Genomic DNA, 22,152 nt, shown 5'->3' on the forward strand with positions numbered 1-22,152 from the left:
CCATACAGGTGTGGGTTCAAGCCCCAAGTCCGTTGTATATGAGCCTGGCTGAGCCTCAGTTTCCCCAGATCTGTAATGGTGACAGTGCATGGCATGTCACAAGTGTGTCCAAAAGGGGCAGGAGTCAGGGAGGGAGGAAGAGAGGAGGGCAGGGAAAGAAGAGAGGGGGAGAGAGGAGGAAGGGAAGAGGCTGCCCCCAAATGGTACCCCCTTCACAGTATCAGCTGTGGGGGAAGCAGTTCTCTCTGGAGAGACCATTTACATGCTCAGCGAGGCTAGCCCGCCCTTCTTGTGCTCCTGGCCTCCCCTTGAGGCCAGAGGGCAGCAGGAGAGCGGCATGAGGCCAGGGCTGGGCCCGCTGCTCCCTGACCTGTCCTTCCCTCCCCGAGGCAGCCCTAAGACTATGAGGTTAAGCAGGGAGGTGGAGACACTCACTTGGGGTTCATTTGCCCCTGGGGCTTCATTCCAGTGCCCTGACAGCCCACCGTGCTCCTTCCTCCACACACCCAGAGGTGTTAGACCCAGGAGACCAAGGGAGCCAAGGAGGGGCACTGGGAGGGCGAGCCTGGCACACGGGGTCATCCCCGTGCCCAGGAGGGGATTTATGGCACAGACGGATCCCTGCAGCCAGCCCACGGGTAGGTACCACTAAGCAGGAGGTGCTGGTGGAACACCTGCCCCCAGCCTGGGGTGCAGCCCCCACATGAGGCCCTGGCAGGCGGGACGGTGTGGGGGGGGTGCTCACCATCTTCAGCTTGTGCTGCTGCAGGATCTCATCCAGGTTCTGTCTCTTCTTGTAGTTGAAATAGAAGTTCTTACACTGAGACACGGTCTTGGAGCCCACCATCCGAGCGATGGCCGACCAGTTCCGGCCGTGTTCTAGAAGACCTGTGGATGAGACGGCAGCAGGTGAGGGGCAGCAGGGGGCCTGTGCCCTCGGCCTGGAGCCCCAGGCTGAAAGTGCTCCGAATCCACACACGAGGCTCTCTGCTCCAGAAGCAGACACAACGGGGGTGGGGGGCCCTAGAGAGGTGGGGATGGGGGCCTGGCCACCACCCCTCCCCACCCAGGCTACATGGGCAAGGCACGGGCTCCAGGAACCGAGAGGAGCTCAACCTGGGTACACCCCTGCCAAGGCCACCGTCAAGGATTCTGGGGCGAGGGACTGAGGTCTGGGGCTCAGACCCCGCCCAGGCTCCCACCTCGCTTGCCTCCCTGGCTGTCGTGACCTAGCACCGACACTCCCTCACAGCTGCAGATGAGGCCTCAGGCCTCGGGAGACAGGGCTGTTTTCCGGCCGCACCGGGCCAGGGCCAGAGAAAAGGAAGGAACGTGTGAGCAGGGAAGGGAGGGTGGGGTCCGGGTGGGTGTGAGCTGGAGCCAGGAGCCTCTTCACCCAGGTTAACTGGGGTACCTCTGGGGCCCGAGGCCATCATGGGCTTGGGGCCCACAAGGCTGATTCAGGGGCTGGGAGCAGACTTGCCCCCTCAAACACAGCCCCCGCCCCCATCTCTGTGAGCTTCTTAAAGCTTCACCGACTCCTGATATGGGGAGAAATCCCCAAGAATTGGCAGACTCCGCCCCAAACCCACCTAGGTCAGAGAAAGTTCTCTCCGGCCCCACAAACTCAGGCCAATACCGTACCCCCCAACTCCACACCCCATTCTAGTTTCAATGCCATAAATACCAGGCTCAGCAAAAACACAGCCCCTTGCACAAAGAAGCCGCACTTGGAAAGCCCGGCCCCAGGTCTGTCCATCTGCCCACGGAGCTCCCGGCACACACGGACATGCCACACACTCTGTACGCGTCTCTCTGTACGTACACGGCATGTCCTGTGCAGCCAGGTCAGCCTGAGAGGGTAGGGCCAGCCACTTCCCAGGGGCTGCCGGAGGGACAGGAGGCAGGCTCCAGACCCCCAGCGCCGTGGGGCAGGACTGGGCCCCCTAAGGGCAGCAGGCATGAAGCCTGAGTCACACTGCTGGGAACACGGCAGCCTCTGAGCCCCAGAGCTAGACTTACGATGGCTAACGAAACATTTCCCGTAACGAAGTTTGAGGCCATTTTCCTTGAATCAAATCAAGCTACAAGCAGGGAAGCTATGATGGGGATTTTGCAGGGGTGCGGGAGCCCAAGGGGCCAACAGTCTGTGTGCTGGCATTTTCTGTCATTCATTTGTTTCTTCATCCATCCATCCATTCTAACATGTGCCCACGGCTTGCTACGTACAAGGCTCTCAGAAAATAAAACTGCAACAAGAACAACACTGACAAACCACCACATCACACGGCTGAGGGCCCTGGAGTTTCCAAAGCCCTTCAAAGACATGGTTCTGTCTTGTCCTTGCTGCCGAGGCCATGACTCTTCTCCCATCACCAGATGGGGGGAACAGGCTCAAGGGGCCACAGCCACTCACGGGCTTATGGGGATAGGCCAAGGGCAGAGTGGGAGTGGGGACCCAGGTTTTCCGCTCCCCTGCCTCTGGACCCCATGGGGTGGAGGTGGTGCCAGCCCGACAGGCCACCTGCTCCCCTGCGGTGGCTACGGGCCACGTGGCTCCACAGCGGGCTCCTCAGGGTTCCTCAAGGACAGGCGCGGAGGGGAGGGCTGGGACATGGGATCAAGTGTCACCCAGCCCCCTGACCTTTCCCTCCGCCTGCGCCAGCAGCAGCTGCCACTTCCACAGAGCCTGGCGGAGGACGACGGGACGCGAGCTTATTTATATTTCCCCAGCCGGGGCCAAGAGAGCCCAGGCAAACACGTCGGGCCGGAACCCTGGGCGGGAGAGGGCGGGTCTCCCATCTGGGCCTGCTTGGGGGGGGGGGGGTAGAAGCAGTGAGGGCCCAGGGGGTGGCTGGACCCCAGAGAGAATGATATTTCCAAACTCAACACATAAATAAGGAGGTGGTTTGGAGGCTGGCCGAGGCTTTAGGGCCCTAATTAACTCCACTTGTGGCAGCAGCAACAGCAGGAGTTGATGAGGGTGACGGGGTCACCCAGCCCTTCCCAAATGCGAGCGGAGGCTCAAGAAGGAGCGCTGGACGGGCTTGTCCAGAAGCCCAGCCTAGAAAGTGCTGTGTGCTCTCAGCCACCCACTCTGTTCTCTGGGCCTCGGTTTTCTAACGGCTACGTGAGAGGCTGGGGTGACCGTCCTCGTATGTCTGGCCAGGGCCCCCTTCTGGTTCCCGTTCCCCAGGTTGAGGGTGCCGGGCACAGGTACAAGCACTTTAGAACTCACCGAGCCTTGCAGACCACCTAAACAAGACCCAGCTGAAAGCCCCCCAACACCCATCCAGCTAGGAAGAGCGCCTCTGAGCATGCACCAACCAAGACCCCCCCACCCCGGCCTGCCCCAAGCTGACCAAGGTCCTGCCCTCCCTCCCCAAGAGCCCCAGCCTGACAGCCAGAAAAGTGGGGGGAAGGGGCCCAAAGGGAAAGGGTGGGGATGGGGTCCCACGGGTGCAGAACTCCCGAGTCCCCTGCCTGGCGGCCACAGCCAGGTCCCTGGCACCAGTACCCGAAGCAACCCCAAGCCCCTCCTGGGGCCTCACTCACATCCTCTCATCTGCGTCTCCCCCTCGGCCAAGTTTTCCGGAAACATACGGCTTGGAGGATGCTCCAGGGAGTGGAGCTGGGAGCAGCGGGCTGGGAGGCGGGAGGCTGGGCGGCCGCGGTGCCGGCTCCGCGAGGCTTGTGGCTGGAGCAGGCTTGTGGCTGGCGTCTGCTCCGGCTCAGCTCTGCCTCACATCCTTCTGTCCAACGGCGGCGGCGGCGGCGGCGGCGGCGGCGGCAGGGAGGGAGGGAGGGAGGGGAGGGGTGGGGAGGGAGGGCGGGCAGGCGGGCGGAGGCTGGCTCAGAGGCTGGCTCGGAGAAGGGCGGGGAAGCAGCTCCGCACCGCCCGCCCCTGGTGGCCCAGGGCTTCTACCACCCGCTCCCGAGGCGCTGCCACTCCTGACACCGTCCCCCCCCCCCCGCAGCTGCGGGCGTGCGAGGTGCCCTTCGCCGATGGGGGCGAGCGGCGGGAACTTGTCAGTTGTGTGCTCGTGCCCCGTGCCAGGCGTCACCAGGGTGCACAGTGTCCGAGGCTCCTCCAGGCACAAGTGCACCCTGAACAGACGCTCAGCAAGGGGTGCTGGCCGGGAGCCCCCAGTCCCCGGACACCCCTGCTGGGCAGAATCCAAAGAGCCAAGCCTGACGGGGCAGCAGTGCCCTGAGCAGCCTCGCTGCGTGCCTGGGCTGGATCTTCCTGCTGCCTGACCCAGCGAGACGCGTCGTCAGGGCTGAATGTGACCTCCAGACGGAGGCTCTCGGGAGCGGGCGGGCGGGGGAGCGTGGCAGAAGCCCAGGTTCAGAAGGGGCGGGCCAACTTGGCACTGGCTTCCCCCTCCCTCTCTCCCCATCCGTGGCGGTGGCGGCGTCAGCAGCAGCGGTAAGAACAGATGAGGGTTCAGAAAAACAGAGCTTCTCCACCCCAGCAGACGGGGAGCAAACAGCTTCTGCCGCTGTCATTCCCCTCCCTGTGCCAGTTTCACCTGCGGTCTGCCCCCCACCTGGCCTGAAGCTGCCAGGCCCTCCGTGGGACACTATGGCGGTCTGGGACCGCAGGAAGGGGGCCATGCACTCCTTCCAGCACCCTCTGGTCTATGGATGGGTGAGCCTGGCTTCACATTCCAGGAGGAAGCTCAGCATTTGAGGAGCCTCTTCTGAGTGCAAATGAGACCTCCAACCATTGAGGGCTGGGAGAGGGTTTGGAGTCCCCAAACGGTTCTCTGTTGCCCAAGGATCTCGGGATGACGGCCGCCTCTTTCCTTCCTCTCCGAGACACCCCTGACAACCAGAGCAGCCTGCCCCTGTATAAACACCTGCTAGAGATGTCGTAGGCAGCTCCCGGGAGTTTGAAAGTTAACGGGGTTGAACTTTGGATCCAGATCCAGGTCATGACCGATTTCTCTAACTCCAGGGTCACTGACCTGCTTGTCTCTTTAGCCCTCAGCCTTTATGTCCTGCCCATGGAAACCCACGGAACAACAGGCATCCCTGACGCACCCATGCACCCAGCCCTCACCCTGGGATCCCAACCATGCCAGGGATCTAGGACTTTCTGCCCGAGTCCCTCAATCCATACCCTGCAGGGAGGTCCAAGTGAGCTTTGAGAATGCCAATCTTCCAATGACAGCCCATGCCTCTCCGAATAAAACCCAAAGGCTTCAGTGTGGCGCGTGAGGCTCTGCAGAACCAGCCCCACCCACCTGGCCAGCCTGCTTCCTACTTCTCCCCTTGCTCACCGACTCCAGCCACCGGGACTTTTTATGCCCAGCCCTTGAGTGTGACCAGGACATTTGCACGAGCTGTTTCCTCTACCTGCATGGCTTTTTCACGAATCTGCCTCTGTCCTCCTTCAGCTCAAGTGATACCTCCTCAGACAAGCCTTCCTTGACCATCTTCTCTAAAGCTATCCCCCAGCCACCCTGCCATCACGAGGCTTTGTTACTTCCAGGGCACTATCACTCCAGAAATTGGCTCCCTTGCTCCGCTGCTCACTGCACCCATAACTGCTAGGCATGCAGAAGGCACCTGGTAAATGAACAAAGTTCCAGAGTCCCCGACTGTCTGGGTCTGGGGACCTCCTGGGTGTCCCATGGCATCTCTGCCACCTCTCTGAGGCTCTCAGGAAGGAGCTCCTGAGAGGAGGGGGCTGAATATTTTATCCCAGCACGGTGCCCTGGACCCTCATTAGACAAGGCTGGAGGCAGTGCCCACTTCTCACACCCAAGGGCATGCCCACAAGCGTTTCATGCCAATGCCCAGATGGCAGATTCTCCCAATGTCTGCTGCGGTCTGGATTCCCCGACCCCACTTCTAATTTCTAAGGAAGGAGTTTCATTCTGAAGAGTCAGGAGGCAGGAACTAGGAAGTGAAATTGACCAAGACAGGAAGTCAAGCCAGGAGGTCTGAGTCACATACTCGGAGCTCCAAAGGAGACAAAGGAGCAGTGGGTGGCTGCAGGGGTGGTAGCAGGAGGGGTGTCTCAACACCGTGGCCTGGGGGGGCTCAGCATGGCCACTGACCACTCTGGCCACCCTCAGAGGAAGCTTCCCATGCACTGTGCAGGGGCCTGTGATGAACCGTTCTTACGGGAGCAGTGACTCAGCCCCCAGAAAGGCCTCTGTCCCTGGCCTGGCCCTGGCCTGGCCCCCTCTAGAGGTCCCTGCCACAGGCAGCTCTCTCCCCTGAGGGTCTATGAACCCGTACCAACAGCTAACCCCCAGGCCACCATCAGTGAGTTCAGATAAACAGGGCAGGGAGGGCCCCGGTAGTACCCAGGGGCACACCACCATCCATGTGGGTCATGGGGAAGCCACAGCTGCTCTCTGGAAAATGGGCACCCTCTTCCAGGAAAACGCGGTGGCTCCCCGACCCCAGCCAACCCCTTCCAACCCTGAGGCTTTCTGTTCCCTCCATGAGGAGCACAGGCTGCCTGCAAGAGGGACACATCCCCATCTCTCCTGCCAGCTGCCATTTTCCAAAAGAAACTCCAGTTTGTGAAACAAAATTTTCTGCCCAAAACACTGTCGAAGGAGAGGGGGAAAAAATCCAGCAAGCTTAGTCCTGAGTCACAGTACTTCCTTTTTTCAGAAACCTCAAGCCCTGGGTGGGTTGGACACGGACTCAGCCACTCAGCTGGCAACCCGGCTGGGCACCGACTCTGTGTCAGAGCTTCCAACACTCAGGCCAGTCCTGAAATCCTGGCAGGGTCCTGGCTAGACAACTTCATGCCTGAACTTTGACTTACCTGCCTTTTTTTTTCCATTTATGCTTTTAAAAATAAGCCCCAGTTTCAGCAATCAGAGCTACAGATCATCCATCGGATGTCAGATGGCCCCCTCTCTTCCCCCAACACAGTCCAGTAGACACTGAAGACGAAAACAAGTCACCCGTGTGTGACCTAAGGTCGCCTTGCCTACCACTCCGGGAAAATGCCACTGTTGGGCGTTGAGCGTCAGGTTTTCCTACAGAGCAGAGCAGAGAGCGCGCTCCCGGGGTGGGGCGGCTCTGCGTTATCTGCTGTGCACGTGCTGGCCCATCACTCAGCCCTCCAGACCTCGGTTGTCTTGTCTGCAAAGAGGAAGTCATGTGTGTGTGCCTTTGCGTGTGCACACACGTGTACGGCCACATATGTGCAGCACTCGCCTGGTACAATAATTCATGCAAAGCGCTCAAACCAGTGAGCACTTGCCACGTGAAAACACGCGTCATCACTGCTGTGTAAGCTGCCATGTGCTGCTCTCCCTGAGGACTCAGCAGCTTGAACGCGGACGTGCGGATTTTCCTCCTGGGAGCAAAGTGGGCTGGTAGGTGCCTCACTGTTATGTTCGAGGGGGCTGACGAGGAACTACAGAGGGGTCTGGAGCCAGCCCCGAGTCTGGCCGCCCCCTCCACCCCGAGGGCATGCAGAAACCTGACTTTGTCCTCCTCCTGAACCATCACACACCAGAAGCATCGGGTTGGGAGGCAACGTGCCCAAGATGTAACTCCTCTGCAGCAGCCCAAGGGTGGCAGCAGCTCCCGACCCGCCTCAGCCCCGTCCCTTCTAATGATCTTTAATGCCGCCACACCGTCCCTTCTAATGACCCTCGATGCCGCCACCCCTCTACGTCAGCCTCCCTCAGGCACCCGCTCTGAGGGCTGGCCCTGTCCCCTTCTGGGCCCTCACTGATCGCCACACCAGAGGTGGCCCAGCATACGTGAGCCCAGCCTGCACACTGACCACCGCACCACGCTGCCTGTCACAGCCTCCGCCAGTGCGTGCGCCGCGGTCCAGGCAGAGCGCACAGGCTGCTCCTCGTCTGTGGTCCCTGCAGTAGGGGCAGCAGGAGGCTTTGGCAACGGACTGTGCATGGGGAGGGCCTGCTTTTCCAAGCTCCGTGGCTGGGGGCTCACACCTCCCCTCCCTGAACCTTAGACTCTTCATCCGTAAAAACTAATTAAACCAGCCAGCGTGCACAACAAGCACTTTGAAGGTGCAAAGCAATTAGAGGTTTCTCCTTCACTCCCCACGAAAGGGGGGGGGGGGGCAAGAGCTGCAGGCCCAGCATTACTGCGCGCCAGAGAGTTCTGGGGTCGGCCTCAGCTCCACCCAGCCTGGGAGACTTGCCCGGGGCCACCAGAACCTGGCCCTGCAGCAGCCTCCACTCTGAGCCACTCACTTTGCCTCTCTCCCCTCACCAGGCACGCCACTTGAGGCCAGGGAGGGGCGGTAGCCTGGAGCTAGGCCAGTGCCTATTCCTGGTCTGGAATGGTGTGACCAGGGGCTTCCCTACCCCCTCCACAGCTGGCACCCTGCCCAGCAGAGGAGAGATGCTAGGGACCAAGAGGAGCTGCCAGCAGAGCCCCGGACCTCCCGCACAGCTGGGTCAAGACTCTGAGCCAGGCCAGGCTGACCTTTCCCAGGGGAACTAGAGTCTCGCATCCCAGCCCAGCTCCTGGCCTGCCCCTCCTGCCCAGCATGGCGCGGAGCCTGAGGGCGGGAAGCCAGCTCCCTGGAGCTGCCCGGTTCCTGCGGAGGCTGCTTCCTGCACATGCTCAGTCCCTACTTATTGTGAGCCCCAGGGCAGGCAGTCCTGACTCCATATACACAAGAAGAGAAGGTACCCACCTGCCCACCCAGAACCCTGCAGCTGTTGTGGGCCCTGCTCCACCGCCTCCCCGTGCTCTGAGAGTAACAACCAAACTCCATCCCACAGCTGGTAAGGCCAGGATCCCAAAAGACTCTCCATCCCTTGCCTCTCACCCCCTCATCCGTGTTTCAATATATTCTTACTTGACCACACTGCCCCTGCCACGAGGCCTTTGCACGTGCTATTCCTGCTGCTGGGACGCTCTTCCCTCCCTCGTTATTTGATTTTTTGAAAAGATTTTTATTTACGTATTTAGAGAGAGAGTGCGAGCTAGCATACAAGTGCGCACACGCGAGCAGAAGGGGCACAGGGAGAGGGAAAGAGAGAATCTCAAGCAGACTCTGTGTTGAGTGCGGAGCCCGACGTGGGACTTGATCCCATGACCCTGAGATCAGGACCTGAGATGAAATCAAAAGCCGGACACCTAACCGAATGAGCCACCCAGGCGCCCCTCATTATCTGGTTAGTAGCCACGCCCATGGACTAACTCATTCAAACTTCACAGTAGCCCCATTCCCACCCCATAATCAGAGTACCTGGGCTCAAATCCCAGCTCTACCAATTAAGAGCTGTGTGACCTGAAAACAGCTCACTTAACCTCTCTGAGCCTTGGTTTCCAAATGTGAATAAAGGAACTAAGAACAGCACCTGCCTCACACCCAGGAATACTGAGAAGTACCGAGCAGTGTTACTATCGTTTGTGCCCGCCCACGGGCCCCTATCTCAGGGGAACCCTCTCTGGCCTTGTGGAACCTCCTCCAAGTGTCATTTTACACCTGCATAGCAGGTCACTCACCTCCAACCCACCTCCCCAATGTGTGCACAAGGAGCCAAGGCCCAAGAGAAGCAGACCCATGCTCAGGGTCACACATCTGTAAGGGGCAGAACCAGGGCTTGAACTCAGCACGAAAGGCTCCAGAGTATTCTTCTGTATTGAACTGTGGGCCTACGTCTTCTGAGCACCCACTGTATACTAAGAACCGTACATTTATGGTTTATGCCCCCCTTATGATACCCCCAGGAGATGGTGTCCCAGTCACATGCTAGAGTAGGAGTGAAACGCAGCCAAGACAGGGACGGGTCAGGCAAGGGTCACACGGCCAAGGGACGGGTGAGAGTTACAAATGGTGACGGGGACCTCAATATGCCTGACACGTAGCTGCCCTAAGCTCTTCTGGGTTTCATTTTGTTTTTTTTGCAGAACCAATGGAGGCTATACTGGATTGAACCGTGTTCCCTCCGAATTTCATGTCTACCTGCCACCTCCAAAGGTGACCTTATTGGGAAAAAGACTCTTTACAGATACGATCACATTAAAATGAGATCATCCTGGGTTAGGGTGGGTCCTTGTAAGAAGAGGGAAATTTGGACAGAGACACACAGAGGGAAGACGGCCACGTGAGGATGGAGGCAGAGATGGGAGCCACGTGCCCACAAACCAAGGAACGCCAGGGACCGAGGCAGCCACCGGAGGCCAGACAGGCAAGACAGGTTTCCTCCCTAGAGTCAGAGGGAACGCAGCCCTGCCCACACCCTGACTTCGGACCTCTGGCCTCCAGAGCTGGGAGAGAGCGCCCTGCTGTTCTTTCTAAGGCTCCCAGTTTGTGTGTTGGTAGGGCACAGCTCCAGGATACTCACATGGTGGGCTATATCCTAATTCCCAGTAGACCGATGAGGAAATGGAGGCACAGAGAGGTTGATGGACGTGCCTGAGGTCACAGAGCTAAAAAGCCTGGTTTCTCTCTGGGGATGGGGGGGGAGAGGAGTCCTCTGCAGCTCAGCCTTCAAGGCCAGGCTTCTGGAAGTCGGGGATGCTCCAGGCAGGCTGAACACCCCCAAGGCCCTGGGGACAGCCAGCTGCTTGCTTCCCAGGGCTCCCCATGGGAGGGACCAGGCCGGCTCATTTCTGGGTACCCCTGCCCTGCACAGGGTGAAGCACTGGGTCGATGGGAAGCCTGGGTAGCAAGATGAGTGCATGTCGTCTGCTTCCTGAGTCCCTTCCTGGGTTTCTGAGGGCTGGACGGGGGGCTCCACAACATTCTTAGCCTCCCCACCCCTGCCCGTGGTGGAGAACAGTCACCAGGGCTGCCAGCACCTGCCTCCCTGCCCCGCCCCCTCCTGCCGCCTGGAACACACAGCCATTAGCAGCCACCCTGAGCAGTAATTGTCCAGATTGCTGTAATTCACGGCAGACGAGCACGCTGGCGCTCATCGCATTATTACAAATGTCACTGAGCAGGGCCTTGGCATGCACAGTCCCCAGGGGGTTCTCGCACTGCTGTCTCTGTGGGCAGGACCCGGGATGAGCTCACTGCTGCTGTGAGGACCCAACCTTGAGACAGTGGGGCACACTCCCGTCTCGCCTGGTGAGTCATCCCCGCCGACCTCCCATTCCCCAGATCTGCCCTTCCCAGAGGGAGAGAGAGGACAGCCGCCAACTTGGCCAACTCCCGGTTCCCAGGCAACAGGGAGGGAGCCAGGGATGGAGCCGCCGTGACAACAGAAGACACTCTGCGGGGGGCAGGGGCGGGCTGTGGGAGCACCGGCTGGCAGTCCTGGGACATGCACACGGAGCCCCTCAATGCCTAGTGGGTGGCGTGGGGGGTGGCAGGTGATATTGCTGCCAACAGCTGAGACGCAGGGTCTCACGTGTGGTTAAAAAAACGTGCAATCCTACACAAATGTTCCTGGCGGCTCTGCTCACAAGAGCCCAAAGGTGGAAACACCCCCAGGACCGTCGACGGACGAATGAACTTATCAGCAGGATGGGGTCCCTCCGGGAGGTGCAACAGAGCTCGGCCGTAAAAAGGAACGAAGACCACACGCTACAACACGGATAAACTTCGGAAACGCGAGGCTGAGTGAGAGAAGCCAGACACAGACGGGCACACACTGCAGGACGCCATTCATGTGAATGGCAAATCCACAGAGACGGAAAGGAGATTAGTGGATGCCAGAGGCTGGCAGGACTTGGGGGCTGGGTGTGACCACTTGTGGGCATGGGGTTTCCGTCTGGGGTGATAAAACATTCTGGAACTAGACCGAGGTGATGGATGCACAACACAGCAAATGTACTTAATGCCACCAAATTGTACACTTTTAAACAGTCAAAACAATAATAAATTTTATGTTATATGTATTTTACCAAAATTACATAAGGGGGAGGAAAAAACACACACAATCTCAGGGAAGCCTCCTTTGCACCCAATGGTGCAATCCATCCTGGAAACCGCGCAGTGGACAGAGGACAGAGAAGAACAACAGTGTGGCCCCCTGGGGGGCTAACGGCACCCCCACGCCCTGCAGCTAGAGACAGTGCCCAGGCCCCCGTGTGTACTGCTCTCATCTGCTGAAGAGCTCTCGTCTTCCAGGGCCTCGCCTAGGAGAGGAGGCAGGGCAGCTCCTCTCCTGAGAGCCACTGACGGTTCACCTCACTTGAGGGCAGGGAGCGTGGAAGAGGGGCCTGGGGCCTCGGGAGGGCGGGGGGCCCAGACAGGAGCTGGGAGGGAGGGGTCTGCTCAGGTCTGGGGCTGCTCCTAGTCATTGTCTGAAACCCCAGGGCAGAGCACTCAGGCCACTCAGCAGCACCCCCTTCCCAGGGTGGGGAGGGTGGGGGCCTGGAGGCTGCCCCGTCCTCACACTCGCCTGCCCCTGTGCACCCGGGGCCTTCACAAGAAAGGCCATTTGTTCCCTCTGTGAGTCACGACCTGGAGCTCTGGGCACAAGAAGCTGCACGTCAGCGGTGGGGCCTTGGTAGGGCCAGGGGGACGAGAGCTGGAGGCCTGGGCTTGCTCCCAGCCCCAGGCCATCCTTGGCCTCACTCCTTACTTCCTCCTCTGTGAAACAGAATGGAAACAAGAGCCACTCTGGGAGCTGGGATCAGAGTAAATGAGAGCAGGCAGGTAAATGGGGGTCAGGCGCCATCCAGCCTCAGCCTTCCTGTCAGTGTTGGGCACGGGCGAGGGAGGAGTCGGCCCAGAGACGAGGGGGAACCCACAGGATGCAGCCCCGACATTGCAGGACCCATCCTCAGACCCTTGATGCTTGTTAGCTCTGGGTCCTCACAACCAACCCAGCTGCCCCTCCCATTTCACAGAAGGGGAAACGGAGGCACAGAGACAGGTCACTGCGCCAGAAAGGGAAGGACCCTGCCATTCTGGCTCCAATGAACATACAGCGGCTTCTAAGGGAGGACGTGAGGTCAGCACTAACGCACATGGCCTCCAGCCGCCTCCAGGGAGATGACACAGTGGAGGAGGAGACGCAGCTTGACCCCGTGACCACCGTGGTGGCTGCCGGCAAGCTCTGTGCCGCCCCTCCGAGATGCCCAGGTGTGCTGCTGCCAGTATCTACGGGGCCATGACGTGCTGAGCCTGGAGGGGACAGAAGCTGTCCACTGACCCATGTGCACCGTTTCTGAGCTGTGCCTCGATGTCACCCTGGGGACACACCATGGAGCCTGACGACGTGGCCACTCTAGTGGTTTGGCCACTGGAGGGCAAAACTGAGACCCCGAGGAAAAGCGACCAATCTGAGAAGAGCCCGAAAGCAGGGCCTGCCCCTCCAGACGGCACCAGAGCTCCCGGTTCAGGCCCCATGTGCCTCATCCTCCCCAGCACACATGCTTCAGGACCATGCCCACTGAGATCAGTCAGAGCCCCCAGAGACCCTCACCTTTCTTGGCTGTCTCCATCTCTTCTTCGGTCCAGCGAGAACTCTCATTCATCTCCATTGAAGCTAAAAAGGAAAACGGGGTGCACTGGCAGCAGCCCGAGAGGCGGTCCAGCCTCCACATAACCCGCTGGGACGGGGGTGGTGTCATCAGCCCATTTTACAGGTGGGGACACTGAGGTGGTTCAAGGCCTGGGCCGTGAGAACTATCTCCGCATGCACTTGGTTGGGAAGGGGATAACCTACCTGAAAGCATGGTGACCACATGAAGGTCAGAGGGACTAGAGACATGAGCTCTGGATGGGCAGGGACCTCATCTGAGCGTGGACTTGTCGGTAGGGGTGATTCTTTGCTGTGAAACCCCTGGTTTTAACCCACTAGATGCCAGTAGTCCCCACTCCAACTGTGACAATCAAAAATGGTCCCAGACATGGCCGATTGTCCCCTGCGGCTTATAAGGTCCCTCACAGATAATGCTGCTCTACAGGGCTGACTGCCATATGCTCCAATTCCCCCTGGTCAGGATGAAGCTTAGAAGGGACATGGCTCCCCTTGACACCACACAGAGTTGGCCAGCCCTCCGCTGTGGCACTGTTTTGGGGTCTCTCCTCCAACGTCCCCTAGATATGAGCCCAGGTTTTTCCCTGTAAATTGTTTAAGACCTCATGAAGGGGGCAGACAGGAGGGACCAGCTTCATGGACTCAGCGCCTGGAACAGCACCAGGCCCAAAGTATGTGCTTGGTAGAGGCCGTCTGACCCGTGAAGAGAAGTTCCAGTAAGAGGGACATGAGAAGGAACAGCAAGCCAAGAGAGGGGAGATGGCTCTCACTCCCTGCGGCCACGGCCTGCCAATCTGTGAGACCTCACGAACCTTCCCCTTCCTTCCCAAGGGATCCTTAGAGAGAAGCTATGAAGTCGGAGCTCAGGGTGGGGGTGCTGGAATAGCCCGCTGGAGGGCCTGGGGTGGTGCTTTCCACCCGGCAGACTAGCCCCGACATCAGCCTGGGGCCCAAGAGGAGCTTCCCGAAGTTAGGCCCACCAATGCATTGGCCTCCAGGCACAAAGGGGCAGCCAGCAAAGCCTACAGGAGTCACATGAAATTTGTGGCCAACGGGGCTGGGTCTGAATTCTGGCTAACTCCATGACTATGGAGGCAATATTCTTTCTCTAAGCCTCAAACAGCCCATCTATGAAATGGGTACAAATTATCTTCCATACGAAGAAGAGAAAGGTGTCTGGCACGGACCCTGGGTGTGGGGTAGGGGGCATCTGCGAGAACAAAACATCACCTCCATCAACTCCCACCCTAGGAAGGTTTCCCGGTGGCTGGGGCCTCAGCCTGAGCACTCAGGGCCCGGGAGGGGGGCTCCCACAGAGGTGGGAAGGTGCCCCCCCCCCACACCAACAGCCAAAAGGGTACCGATGACAAACACACGTTGGCTGCCCCCCTGTGGCTGAACTTGAGAACTGCTACTCAATCCATCTCTCCCCTCACCACCCCAAACTTGATGGGGGGGGGGGGGGCAGTGAGGTTCAGAGCACCTCGGGGGTGGACGTCTGCTGAGCAGGAGATACTGAGCCCCACAGAAGGGAAATACGAACCCAGGAGCCTACCGGGGCTGGGGGAGGCACGGGGGTTACACTCTGTGCCCAGGTCCTTCTAAAAAGGGGTGGCGGCTACTTCATGCCAATTGCTTCCTGGCAGAAATGGGGCCAAGTGCAGCCAGATTTTCTGATGGAAAAACAGAACCCAAACAGGTGACCGGGACTTTTATGTGAACGCTCCCAGTTCTGGGATCACTAGGGCTGACAGCCATTGAGCCCTTCCCACACCCCACGCACTGTCGTAGGCTCTTCCCACACCCAGCAAGCACTGTGTGGATGAGGACGCACAGAGAGGTTTAGGAGCTCGCCCCAGGTCACCCAGTGAGTTCGGAAGCTAAAGCTGGGATTCAGAACCCACCATCCTCTCCGGCCCGAAACTCACCCAGCTCAGCACTCTGCTGCGGGGGTGACGGCCTCCTCGCTGTTGGCCTCATTGGCCATCGAGCGGGTGATGCGGCCTTTGCGTCTTCCCTGGCTGTTGGCAGTTTTGCGGCCTTTGGAGGCCACTGCCTCCTTCTCATCGTTGTCCTCCCCAGAGGTGTCGTCCGTCTTCTCCCTAAAGGCCAGAGAGGGAGACAGGGATGGCTTCACCTGTGCCAAGAAACCAGGCGACAGTTGCAAGAGACCTGCTTTTCTTTAGCTCGAGGAACGCTGGCTGCCAGGGGGTTTGTACTAATCAGAGGCTAGGGGACAGGGGAAAGCTCGGGGTAAGGGCTGGCGGGCAGCAATCTGCAAGCCTTCTTCATTCACTGGACGAGGGGCCATGGCTACCAGCTCTCTGCAGTGCCACTCTATTTGTCCAAACCACGGCTTTCTATTCTCTGGATGAGGGCTGGGGGCCGGTACGTAACGGGACGGCTGTGCACAGGCCGGTGGCCGTCTGCAAGACCATCTCACACGCCCAACAGAGAGCTGCTCTCTGCTCCCCGTCTGCAAGACTACTGCATTAACTGCATGGGGTACAGGCGGGTACAACCTACAAGGCCACCTCACTCCCCAAAGCAGAGAGGCTCAGTGGGGCTCTAGAAACGGCATTCGCTTTGCTGGCAGTATTATCAAGGGCCACCATGCCTTGCAGCACACACAAAAGGGAAGTCTCCCGCCGGGCTTCTGCAGCTGAGCCAGGTGTGTGGGGGTGCATGCGACCTCCGTACCCAGGGCTGGGGCTTTCTCAGAAGCCAACTCAGGAGGGTTGACTGTGGGGCCGCTCAGATTTACCACCCCCGCCTCCCATTCATCTTCCTGAAGGCCGTCCCTGGACGTCTGGGAGACGGGGGGGGGGGGGGGGGGGGAGAGAGATAACGAAGCCAGATGTTCTCTGAAGCCACATTCCTGAGCCTCTTCCAGGTACCTGGCACGAAGCCGTGCCCGCCCCCCTCTCCGGCGTGAATCTCCAGCTGGCTGTGCTCGGCACCCGCCCCTGGCAGGCACGGGAGGCTGTGCCTTGATCTGCAAGAACTCACACTGACAGCGATAATTCTAAAGGTGAGGGCAGGGCCCGCCTGCATACCTAGTCCTTCCGCCAGCTCCTCTGATCCCCCTTCCCCCGCCTGGCATCTCGGGAGACTTGGCGGAGGAGGGGGAGGAGATGAGGAGGCAAAGAGCTCCAAAGTCATTGCCGAGATTTATTAGCTCAGGAGTAGAGCTCAAATGAGCTATCAGTCTCTGAGGTCTCCAGAGGGTTTGAGGAGGAAAGGGCGGGCGGGAGGAGAGAGGAGGGGGCCGAGCAGGCTTCCGGAAGGGGGGCTGTCAGGTGCAGACGGAGCCGAAGATGCCTCCCTTCCCGGCAGGCAATCAGCAGATGCCAAACCGCCGTCCTCACAGCCTCTACACAGGGCTGCCCACGGGAGCCCAGTATCGGGCAGAGTCAGGACCACCTCCCCGCCACCTGGGGGGTAAGGCCGGGCCCCGGATGGGCGGCCCGGCGGCCTTACTTGTTCAGCTCCTCCTTGTCGTTCTCCACGTCGGGCTTCTCCTCCTCCTTCTCAGCCTCCTTGTCCTTCTCCTCCTTCTCCTCCTGGTTGCTCCGGGGCATCTGCTGCTGCTGTTGCTGCTGTTGCTGTTGCTGCTGCTGCCAGACCCGGGGCGGGGGGGGGGGGGGGGACAGTGAGACAGGTGAGTGTCTGCACCTGCACTGAGTGAGCGGGCAGAGGAGGGGAGACGGACGGAGTCAGCTGCAGGGCAGAGTCCCTGACCACAGCCTGAGCTCCTGCAGCCCACGGGGTCTGGGGATGCAGGAGTCCCGGGCAAGGTGTAGAAATCGGAAGCCTGGACTCAACTCCTGCCTCCTCCATTCGGTGGCTGTGTGACCTTAGGTGAGGACCGACCTCTCTGCACTGATCCTGCCCCTTGAAAGCAGGGCTATTCAGCAAGCCTACACCTCAACCAGGGGCCAGGAGGCGGAAATGAGAGAACCCCACAGAGCTGGTGTCTGGCGTGGGTGTGAAAGTGGGACTGACGCCATCAACAGCATGGGAAGGGCTGCTGGTCGGCCTCCGGCCAGAGCAGAGTGAGCACCGGGGAACCTGGGGACACATCCCTGACGAAGCTCAGGCCACCTCTCAGCCTGTCACCACATCTGTAAAATGGGCAGCCAGGAGGGATGTCCTGGGCCCTGGCCCATCTGAAGGTGCTTGCTGCCATGTTCAGCCACTCTTACAACAGCCGGCTTGCTCTCCTCACATCAAGGGGAAGCGAACCTCCACCGCAGGGGGAGATGAAAGGGGCTCACAGCCAACCAGCCTCCTCCCGAAGGCCTTACTTCATCTGCTCAGTGGCAAGGCAGGTGCTGGCCAGCCTGCCCCATCACCCCGGGCCGCTGAGCCTGCCCCCTTTTCAGGATGGGGTGCAAGTGAGGGTGGCCCGCTGCTAACCGAGAGGTTGCCCTATTTCCTTTCTGCGCCGCCTGATTTCTTTCAAAACACACAATGATCCTCTCGGCCACCCCAAACTCCTCCCTGCAGGCAACTGCCAAACCAGACCATCTTTCTGTGCCAATGAGCCAAATGAAAGAAAAACAAACCCACCGAAAAGCCTTGCGTGTGTGTGGTAGGGGTACAGTCATACCAATTACCAAGTGAGGAGAAACAACCACACAGATCTGCAGAAGGTGGGGGCAGGTGGGACTTTGCTCCCTCCCTGCACCTTTCCTCCGCATCAGGAACACACGCCCGTCTGACACACAAGGCTGCCTGGGCCTGCGACCCCCTCCCTAGACCCTCTTGTGTGGCTGGAATTTAGGAAGCGGCGGAGCACAGGCCAGCGGGGGGCATTCTGCGGATGCTGGAGCCCAGAGCGTGGGTCTGCACGCTTACAGGGAACCCCTCGCTCTCTGAAGCTGTGGCAGTGGCCGCCCTGGGACTGCCCGGCTTGGCTCTGCCTCCCCCTCTCCAAGAACCCCCTTTATTCTGTCAGAGGAGGCCAGGGGCACAACGGCTGGACTTGGAACAGCCTCTCCACCCCCACCATGTTGCTGCCGATTCCCGGTGGCTGGCTTGGTGTCCCCTAACTAGCCTGTCCCTCACTCCTCCAGAACTCCTCAAACACTAAAGCACAAACTTCCCACAGCCTAGGAGCTGTGGCCACCTCTCACAACCAAAAGGCAGAGTCTCTTTGGAGCTGTCCGTCCCAGCAGCTGGAAGCAAGGACAGAGAGGTTTCCCAGTTTGCTCCAACACAGCGTGCCCTCTGCACACTTGCCTGATGAGGGCAGGGGGGTGAGCGGGGGTCAGGGACCTGGCTCCAGGGGAGGAGAGAGAGCGTGGCTGATTGGGGAGGGATCCCCTGCCCCAGGGGCCACCAGGCGTGGCTACTGTCCACACCTGTCAGATTTGCTGATTTCTGCAACACCTGAGAGCCTAACGCAAGGGCTCCGCAGGGCAGGGGCTTTCCAACCCCAAGAGGCTTGGCTTCACCCAACACCGCCTTTGGCTGCATCTGCACCCAGACCCCCAACTGGGCGGCAGCCTCACTACAAACCTTTTCTTACTGTCCCTCCCAACGGCCACATGGGCCTGACTCTGGACCACCCTCCAGGAGGCACCTGTCATCACCCCTGGATCTAGCCCAGTGGGGCCCCAAAGGCCCCCGGGATCTCATCCTCTACAAAGCAGGCCACTGTCCACCCCAGCACGGCCAGGAGGTGCAGCTCCCCACCCACCGGGGCCCAGCCCCGCACCAATGCCTCCTGATTAACAGGGGCGGAGGCCCTGGGGAGTCTGCATCGGCGCCCGCCCTGAGCCACATGCCTTCCTGCGGCCCTCCCCCCTCAGAATCCTGGAGAAGCCCCACTGGGAAGATGCCAGCACTTCCCAAAGGCTGACGGTACGCCCGACACTGAGCTGCGCACGATCTACAACTCTCCTGGCCCTCTGAAGTCCCGAGGATGGTGACAGAGATGAAAACCCGAGTAGTGGTGAGTCGGGGCGCCATCCACAGAGGCGCTCTGTCCCTTGCACCACACCAAGCACCCTGCAAGCACTATCCTGCTTAATGCCCTTAGCCAACCTCAGACAGAAAGGGCAATGACCCCTGTTCCCATCCTGCAGAGAAACAAAGCCTCACAGTCTCAGAGGAAGGACAGCTGATGGCCTGGTCCCATGGTCCCCACGGCCCCACTTGAGTCTCTGATCAGAATCTGGGGCCTCGGGTGGGGGGGTATCTTTGGGCATCCCCGCCCCTTCCTGCCTAGCCCTCCCTGTCCCCCAATCAAGATTCCTCAAGCCCCTACCTGAGCCTGAGCCGGCCTGTAACCACCCCCACCCCGAATCAGCATCCACATCACAGCACGAGTAACAAAAACAGCTCCAAGTGCCATGTGCCGGGCACTGTTCTATGAACTACAATCACCTCCTTTACCAATCCCTTCATTCTCCCGTTTTATAGAAGAATAAGCTGAAGCACAGAGAAGTCGAGTGACCAACCTGATAAACAGCAGTACCAGGATTCCAACTGACGCCGGAATTCACCCCAGCTATGCCCTCGCCAGGCATCCTGCCAACTCCACCCACCCTGGCAGGCCCCTCACCCCGCAGCCGGTGCTCTAAGCCGACTCCCCTGACCTGTGCCCACCTTGTGGGGAGGCTCAGGAGTCCCAGTCAGCACTGGAGCTTGCTCATTATTCCCATCCCTTCCCACCCAGGTGTGCAAGCCCAGTGCCAGCACCGCTGCCTCTGCCCGGACACCTTCCCAAGCCCTAAGTGCAAGGGTGAGGAGGAGGGGGAGGGCAGCAACACCACCGTGGAAGATGGGCTCATGGTTTCCTGTGACCTGACAGCCATATCCCTCGGGAGCGGTGTCCCGGCACCGCAAGCTGAGTAGCACCGGTGCAGGGGATGAAAGGGAGGAACCCCAGGTCCCCCCGGCCTCAAACATGTTTTCCAGTGGGAGAGACACGCCAGGCACAATAATGACCATCTGCTGGCCTCCTGTTGCACGCAGGAGGTCAAGAGGCTGATTTAGGAGTGCTCCATTCACTCCAGATTTAGGGGGCGAGACAGGGCCCCAAATCACAGGCCCCCCACCACAGCCAGGTCAGTCTCCGAAAGCCTTCAATGGTCTAGGGCAACAAGCAGGAGAATGGCTAGGTCAGCGAGGAGGACCACCCACTAGGCTCTCCGTCCAGACCTCAGGCCATCCACGACCATGGAACCGCACTGGCTTTCACGGGGAATTCAGAGTCACCCGATGGCTGCACACACGGGTCACCTGTGGAGCTCTGGGAAGTCTTGATGCCCAGGCCACGCCCACACCAATCACAAATCCCCAGGTTACTCTGATGGGCAACCAGGCTTTAGAACTAGGGCTTTAGGGGCGCCTGGGTGGCACAGCGGTTAAGCATTTGCCTTCGGCTCAGGGCGTGAGCCCAGCGTTATGGGATCGAGCCCCACATCAGGCTCCTCCACTGGGAGCCTGCTTCTTCCTCTCCCACTCCCCCTCCTGCTTGTGTTCCCTCTCTCGCTGGCTGTCTCTATCTCTGTCGAATAAATAAATAAAATCTTTAAAAAAAAAAAAAAAAGAACTAGGGCTTTAGACAAGGAGCCAACAAGCTTTTCCTGTAAGAGCTACATGGTTAATTCTGTATGGCCACAGGTCCACTGGCTTCTGTTGCAACTGCTCAACTCTACACAGTTTGTAACTTGAAAGCAACCAAAATGTAAACAAATAGGCATGGCTATGTGCCAATAAAACTTTATTTACAAAATAGGCAGTGAGCCAGATTTGGCCAGAGGAGCCATGATGTGCCCACCCCTGCTCCAGACCAGTGCTGCTCAATCTAGACTGTGCATGAACCAGCTGGGGTAGTGGGAAAATGCAGATTCCGTGCGTCTGGGTGGGCCTGAGCCTCTGCATTTCTAGGCAGCTTCCTGGGGGAGGCCGATGCTGCTAGCTCCTGGATCACACTGAGGAGCTAGGCTTTCAAGGACCCTTGTTTCACAAAACACACCTAGGACCCTTGCCACTGGCAGCAGGTGGACACCCGTGGACCTGGGGGGAGGTCCGGAGGCCAAACTCCATCTCAAACGACTCTGGAGCTCATGATGTGGGGTCTACCTCTGCTTTTCAGACACGTCAAGGGTCAGGCTCACGATGGGCTTTATGCCCAGTACTTGGTCAGGAATGTCCCTCCCAAACCACAGCACAGCTTTGCGGAAAACCTGACCGGATCTACGGTTAGCCAGAGCCATCAGTTCCGATCCCCAAGGGTCCCCTGCTTCCGGAGCACTGAGTGTAGGACAAGCAAGTGGCAACGGAGCCAGCACCGTGCCAAGCCCCGGACCAGGGCTGCACAGAAAACTGCACGACTAAAGACGACACAACCAGACGAAGCCACCTTCTCCTCGTTCTCCCTGTGAGTTAACCGAATCCTCCCAACAGCCCTGGGACTACCTGTGTTCTATAGAACAGGACACAAGGACACAGAGAAGTCCAGGAGCTGCCCCGGGTTGCATAGCATTTCCTAGCAAGATCCTGTGGGCAGGTGTTGTGCCTGCTACGCTGGGCTGGGATGCCACAGGCTCCCCCCTTTCGAGCCAAACTGTGCCACTGCCTACGCATTCCCTCCGCTCACGTGCCTCTGAGCCCACAAAGGGGGACACCACGCCACCAAAAATGTGGTCCCCAACCTTCTGGAGCTGGTGCCTCAGCTGACAGAGACAAGGAACTCCGCCAGGGCAGAAGGAGGCTCGGTGCTGAGAAC

General features: G+C 59.4%; 1 protein-coding gene across 1 annotated transcript in view; it reads right to left on the minus strand.

Moving 5' to 3' along the window:
* The window catches only part of NCOR2 (nuclear receptor corepressor 2), a 172,146-nt gene that overhangs the window by 53,748 nt on the left and 96,246 nt on the right, over positions 1-22,152 (minus strand). The window contains 5 exon segments of the mRNA XM_087857429.1: positions 746-888; positions 13,353-13,415; positions 15,338-15,359; positions 15,361-15,511; positions 16,890-17,026. Coding sequence (XP_087713555.1) covers positions 746-888; positions 13,353-13,415; positions 15,338-15,359; positions 15,361-15,511; positions 16,890-17,026 — 516 coding nt within the window.

This window comes from Ursus americanus, chromosome 30 (assembly GCF_024610735.1).
Source record: "Ursus americanus isolate L20-20 chromosome 30, mUrsAme1.1.p, whole genome shotgun sequence".
In the NCBI taxonomy this organism is placed as follows: Eukaryota; Metazoa; Chordata; class Mammalia; order Carnivora; family Ursidae; genus Ursus; species Ursus americanus.